A 7,197-nucleotide genomic window follows, 5' to 3' on the forward strand; every position below is an offset into this window, starting at 1 on the left:
ACCGGCGGCAAAAAAATACGCTGAAAAATACGCGGCCGATGGAACACCCGCGGCGAGACCGACGTGTTTCCTGTAATTTGCGGCGTGTTATTACGCGCGTCGCGCGCTATATAACGCCTTTCTGTAAGTCGCAGCAGCAGCAGCAGCAGCGGCACGGCGGCGGCAGACTGCGCTGGTGCTTTTGTTGCTACGCTCGCAGTTGAAATATTAGCGGCAAGATATCGGAGACCGTCGCGTGTACGATTCACACGGACGGAAACAACGGAGGAGGAGGCGGAGAAGGAGAAGGAGGTGGAGGCGCGCAACGTTCCGCGCGCGCTCGTGACTAAGACTGCGGAGATAATCGATGATTAATCGCGTTATTACGACGCGATTGTTATTCATCGATGACGAACGACACGTCACGATGCCGGCGGGAAGTTGCTGTCGCTTAAACACGGTACGTTGGTATACCCCGACGGTGGAGAAAACGCGATTAATCTCGCTGAAAAATTATTGTCGCCCCCCCCCCACACCTCTTTTTGTTGTTCTAACAAAAGTAACAATATGCGCGCAAAGCGGTTGTCGTTGTCGTTATTTGCAACATTTTCCACACACACACACACACACACACACACACACAACGATATTCCCGATTGTGATTATTTCGCCGTGCAATAATAGCCGTCACCAAAGTGCCAAACGCATTTTCTTTTTTCCTGAGCGACGTGCCGCTGTGCGTAACTTCGGCGCGTAGCGACACATCGTGAGCCGTGAAAATGGAACTCCTTCCAACAATACGACGGCAATTGCCGGGCCCGGGTGAGAGAGACGTAAACGTTTTCGATTGGAGCGCTATGCGATTTTTGAGAATGTATCGCGGCGCCCGCCGTGACGGTACGTAACGATTCATGCGTCGCGAATGCGAGAGCAACGAGAATAATCAAATGCGCGTTAGCCGCACGCCGCGCCGCGGCCGTCGCGTCACGCCGCGCGCAGCGCACAAATCCCGCGGGCGGAGGGAATTACAATGCATATAATACGCGACGTTTGACTAGCTCCGCGGCATAACTAAGCCATTGTAAACGACAAACATTTCGGCGCATACAAACGCGGCCTAGTTGGCGCGCGAGCTCGCCATGTTTTGCCAGCGTTGTGCCGCGCCTGGCCGCGTCTGAAAATATTCGAGTCATAAGTACGCCAGATCCGCTGCATTGTTGGTCAACGAGAGAGAGAGAGAGAGAGAGAGAGAGAGAGAAAGAGGGGAGGGGGGAGGGGAGGGTCATCGAGAGCTCCGCGAGCGAAATCTCGCCGGGACGAGAATGTTCCAGCCCGACTGCCTCGACTTATTCAATTTCGAGGAAAACGCCCTGGATTAATGTCGGCCGATTAGCGTCGTAACGAGCTCTCGCGGACTGGCAACGGGGAAGAAAAAGAAGAGAGATGTTTGCTTCCACCGGCTCGCCGAGCGAGCCGCTCTTTCATCCGCAAATAATTCGCGAATACTTTCGAGTAATGGGCAGTTCGCACACGATAGCCCCCCGCGCGTGTGTCGTAACGCCTGTCGTAATCATGAGCCACCACTTATCGCACGCGTTTCGGAAGTTATCGAGAATGGCTATTATGAGCGCGAACGAAATGCGAGGAAGAGTCCGCGTGCTTTTATCGTCGCTGGATACACCCCGCCGAATGGTACTCGGCCTAATTGCATAAGTGGGCCTCCGAATATATCGACCGGACTCGGCCGCGAGCCGAGCGTTGCACGACACGACGAGGTAAAAGGGTAAAAGAAATAAACGCGAAGAGGGAAACGAACACGCGGCGATGGGGAGTGCGAGCGAAAAGGAAGCAGAGGGAGAAAGAGGGAAGCGGAGAGAATGAATGTGAGAGAGAGAGAGAGAGAGAGAGAGAGAGAGAGAGAGAGAGAGAGAGAGAGAGAGAGAAACGAGCAGACGAACGAACGAGACGGCCAATGTCGGACGATGGAGTCAAGTTGGGCGTGCGCGGGGGCAGGGGGAGGAGAGGACAGGTAAAAAGAGGCAAGGCAAACCGGAAAAGACGTCGAACGACTCGAAGAAATTGCTCTTAACGATCTTCGATTTTCTCGTTAGGCGGAATCGTTCCTGGAAGCGTCCTACGCGGCGTCGCTACGCCTCCTGCATTTACCGTCGAGCCATCCACCTGTATAGCTCGCTGCCACCCCTCCGCCGACTATCAGTTTTCTTTCTATCAGCGACCACCCCCCAACGACTCTCTTCCTCTCTCTCTCTCTCTCTCTCTCTCTCTCTCTCTCTCTCTCTCTCTCTCTCTCTCTCTCTCTCGTCCCCGCAGCCTCTATCCCCGTTTACCTCCACCGTCGCGCGACTTTTCGAATTATCCTTTCCTCCCTCGTTCCTACTTCCTTAACCCGGTCGCGGCCTTAATTCGGTCACGGCGTCGTCAATCCCGCCAATCCGCCTCGGCCAGCTTTAATATACATATTAACCGGACATGGAAATGGGCTACATTTGTCGTCTTTGGATTCCTTCGTTTTGGTAATTTCGCCTTACACTTTTCATTCTTGTTATTAATGCATTCGCGAGAGGGGAAGGGGGAGTGAAAGCGAGGGAGAATGAAATTGAACCGCGCGCACATTTATTATGCGCGGGACGAATGTATTCGTAATCATTAACTCACGGCTACACACAGCTTCCAAACGAAATATAATTTGATAAAACAGTTTCGAAGGCTCTTTCGCCGTAATGAGCCCCGTCAGATATTTAACGAGTTTTACGTACGCGTACGCACCAAACTGTCGATATAAAAATCAATTATAAAGCCCGAGATTTGACGTAATCACCTACAGCCATTTTTTGTATCATCGATTCTATCCCGTCAGCCGCGTGATGCGGTTGGCGCTGTTCGAAAAAAAATAAAGGAAAAAAGAAAAACAGGAAAAATGAAGCCGACAAATCGCGCAAGTTTCGCCGTTGCTTCTCCGCGATATCGGCCTGTTAATCGTTCGTCCGGTACAAATTTAATCAGGCATCGACGATAAATTATTTAACGGCAGCTTGGCCGGTTGCTATTTAACGATTAAATGCGCATCGACAAATTAATTGATTAAAACCGTGCATGAAAGAAAAAAGAGACACAACAGGCAAAATGATAAACGGCGACAGTGGGGAGAAAAACTGAAAATGAGATGGAATTAAGATACGAGAGATTGTGGAATCTAAATCCGTCTAAATTTCACCGCACGATTCTTCACGTGTGCGATTTCTCTCTCTCTCTCTCTCTCTCTCTCTCTCTCGTTCTCTCTCTGCGTTACCCTTTTCCCTACGTTTACTTTTTCCCCTTTACAAAAATTACGAGAAGCCACGGGAAAACGCGGCTTATACCTCACGGTGATACACTTGGCGGTACACGTCTCTTTCGGAGCGTTTCGCCCGGAAAGCGCGGAGAAACAACGCTATACGCGTAATTTTATTCCTTTCAGAAAGAATACCGAAACGCAGCGAGTGTGGAGCCGACAATAGCTCCGGCTGGGTTATGTCATATCGGCGACTGATATTGTATTTCTCTTTATACTTCCGGAATGAGTTGAATGTGCCGTTCCTTTCGGAGCGCGCGGCAGAAATACCGCGCACGTTCATTCGTCCCCCCTCCCCCATCTCCAGCGAAACGAGAAAGACCGTAGAATAACTCTGAAAAACTGTATCGAGTGGTTAGACGATTTTCAGTGACTCAATGGAACCCTCTCTCGAGTTATGTCATATGGATGACTGCTATTGTCTGCGTGTTTACATCGCCTGAATGGCGGCTACATTGTTTCGTATTGCATGCGATGCATGACGGTCAAGTTGTCACACACCCGTGATTTCGCTATTTTCTGACATAGCGAAAACGCGGCGCGCGGCTCACGCTCCGTCCTTTTTTCCCCTTTTTTCATCGCGAACCGAGCGGACCAGGCGTCGGCCGAGTTATCGGATTATTTCGCGGCACTTTTGCCACAGCCGCGATATATTTAATGCGCCCGAGGAGCGAAAACTACCCCGTGACTCGCGTGAAAACCGAGAATTCATTTCTATCGCGAGGGAATAATTACATCGCTCGGATAGACAGCGATCTCGCTGAGCGACGCGCTCTGACCGTGTTTACCGCATTTTCCTGCATAGACGATATCAAACAATTATTCCGGCAAAATATGATCCGCCCTCAATCAATATTTCAGCGCCGTGCTGAATTTTTTACACTTCCTAATGCTCTCCCCGCGGCACCCCGAACGTGCGCAATGTGATATGCCGTATCGATTTCGTGACATACGCGATCAACTCGTACAAATATGCACGGACCGGTGCACTGCCGCGAAAAAAATGGCCGATAATTCGGTATAATTCGCCATGCACGGCGCGGAATAGCGACTTGTTACACCGACGATGACTTCTATCCACCTTTTCCCGTGAAACTCCGACGTTGCGAGGGCCGAGCCGGCACAGGGAAGTTATCGGCATTAAGAATGCACAACGGAACGGTGTGAGAATAAAGACGACGTTTGCGAAGTCGTTCATCTCGTTACGAGAGACATACCTGAAAGTTATACGTTCCCAGCTAAACTACCGCTGTCCCGGAGGAAACTAGCTTACCGAGTTACCCCAAAGCACTCGTGCGCTATGTGAGGGTGACGATGATCCCCGCTATATCTCAGGATCCATTCGCTTATTCGCGAATAAGGAAATTCGCTTCGCGATCCGTAATTGTCCGTTACACGAGTCGATTCTTCTTTTCACCGCGCGACTCCGCTCTACGACTGGACTTTCCCTCCAATGTACAATTAATTTTAATAAGTTAACTAACCGATTTATGATTAACAAATGAACAGCCCGCGCGAGTGCATACTAAATTCAATTCAGAGAGAACTTCATTTTCGCGCGGCCGATCGAAATGACTCAACGTCGCGATTAGCAATGCGCTGTCATGCTCGTGTTAAAACCGCAATCTTTCTTCCGCGGGACGGCAAGTCAGTTGTCGGCGAAGGAAACCAGAGGGAGATAATCGGAAAACTCCAACGGCAGAGAAATTTCGCGGACGCGAGTGCGAGACGCGCGACGAGGAGCGATGCGCCGCTCGCACGCGATAATCCTCCTCCTCCTCCTCCGATGAACTGAGCGGTAAAGAGATAAATGCCGGCAACATCGCGATAATCCGCGAGCTGTCAGTTCCCGCGATGATATTCCAATGACGCGACGATTCCACCCTCGACGGATGAAGCAGCCGACGATGGCCAAGCTTCCCTCTAAACTTTTTCGCCCCTTTCTGTTTCAGTTCAAGGTCACGCCAGCCTCGCGACACCCTCGCTATGTCTGCTAATGGTGGCTACGTTGCTGCAGCTGTTCCTCCCGCGAACGGTGTAGGTGTTGTCGACGCGACCGCGCCGTCAGGACGACTCTGGCCCGACGGGAGAACAGGGGGAAGACGGACCACGACGGAGGGGAACGAACGGCGAGAGGCGACGGATGTTTCGTAACCAAAGACAATCATACCTTAATGCGGAGCGAAACGCCACGGCAAATCGCTCGAGACGCGACGGGAGACGGGTCTATCGGTCGCAATGTCGCAATGTCGCCGCTGGCGGCAGCGTGTTCCAGCGATTTGCTCGTCTCCTCGCACGGCGAAGGAACAAACGAACGAACTGATCTCGCCGTTGATCTCGACTAATACTTGTCCCCCGCTTCCCCGGCACGCGTAATCCTAGATAGTTCAATTAATCGCGAAGAGAAGCACGCGATCATCCCCATTCGCCCTCCTCTCCCAAGAGAAAAAATAAAATAAAATACGGACGCCAGCGCGAAGTTCTCGCACGTACGAGGAACTCTTCCTCGGCGCTCGTCGATTCCGCCGGAGTCGATATCCGCGTCGTTAGTCGTGAAACAAATCCGAATCGGTGGTTCAAACTCCCGGCGACGCGAGGGCTGAACTTTTCGAACTTTGCGTCTTAGTGATATACTTGGGGAATGAACTGATTATACTAATTTTAGCCGGCCGGTTATTGCGGAAAGTTTGGACCGTCATAAAAAGGGGCTTTGCGGGCGCGCGCGCAGCAGTGTAAAATTACCGTATATTCGAGAGCGGATTCGGGGGATTAAACGCCATTAACAAATCATGTTAATGGATTAAATCTCGAGGCCGAAATCGTATTATTGTTCGCATTAACGAGTGTTCATTGAAAATTCGCGGGGAAAAAAGGACGTGAAACGACAATCCCCGCTTCCTTCGCGAGTTTGAGCCCCGGCGAGGCTTCCTCGCCTCTTCCACGTTTTTTCGCGGTTTCCGTTCGCGATGATTCGATAAAGCGGCAGCAAAGAGGGGAGTAGCAACGTACGAACGGTCGGAGAAAGGGGCATGAAAAATGTGATGTTTCGCCGAAGTTAGAGAGAATACGAGTCAGAGTACCTCATGCATCGTCATCGGAAACGAGCCTGGCCAACGATGTCGCGATCCTCTGTCGTTGCGTCTTTATCCGAGGATAAAGAAAGACGCGAGAATTCTACGATGTATACGATCCGGAGAAAAACGTCTCGGTGAATTAGCTTTAAAGAGCGGACCGGAGCAACTTTCCGCGCGAGGCACCAACAACAACAATCACGTCGCGATTCCTCCTCGCAAACACAAACATCCGCAAAATTCGCACAACAGAGATAGATCCGTTTACCGTAAGCGTCGGGGTCGTTGTACCTCCGGAATCTGGGAGCTTATTCACTCACTCATTCACTCACTCACTCTCTCTCTCTCTCTCTCTCTCTCTCTCTCTCTCTCTCTCTCCTCTCTCTCTCTCTCTCTCTCTCTCTCTCTCTCTCTCTCTCTCTCTCTCTCTCTCTCTCTCTCTCTCTCTCTCTCTCCCCCTGTCTCTCTCGACGTGACATCGTTATCGATGATAACGGGCGCGCGAGGGTGCGAACATTATCGATCGCGCATCCGCGCCGTGCGACCGAAATGTAAATATATACACAATACTTAGATAGGCACGTTTTCATCGAACCCCCGTAGTGTAAGCTTCCCTCGTTCTAATTATAACTTTTAATTGGTACGTGTGATTAATGTAAGAAACCGCGAAGAAATCCGAATATCCGATTGCACGGACGCCTCCATCTGTCCCTTCCCCCGCAGATCCTTCCTTCCAAACCCCTCCGAGTGCGTACGGTAATGCGATATTACGCAGCAACTCGTTGTACGGATTAG

At 51.1% G+C, this 7,197-nt stretch overlaps 1 protein-coding gene across 1 annotated transcript in view; it reads left to right on the forward strand.

Annotated features, from left to right (window-relative positions):
* The window catches only part of LOC105185953 (cell adhesion molecule 3), a 93,907-nt gene extending 87,149 nt beyond the window's left edge, over positions 1-6,758 (forward strand). The window contains exon 9 of the mRNA XM_011145838.3: positions 5,284-6,758. Within this exon, the coding sequence (XP_011144140.1) occupies positions 5,284-5,372 (89 nt within the window). The 3' untranslated portion in view covers positions 5,373-6,758. The remainder of the gene's footprint in view (positions 1-5,283) is intronic.
* Positions 6,759-7,197: the final 439 nt, after the last annotated feature.

Source organism: Harpegnathos saltator, unplaced genomic scaffold (genome assembly GCF_003227715.2).
Source record: "Harpegnathos saltator strain DR-91 unplaced genomic scaffold, Hsal_v8.6 scaffold714, whole genome shotgun sequence".
Classification (NCBI taxonomy): domain Eukaryota; kingdom Metazoa; phylum Arthropoda; class Insecta; order Hymenoptera; family Formicidae; genus Harpegnathos; species Harpegnathos saltator.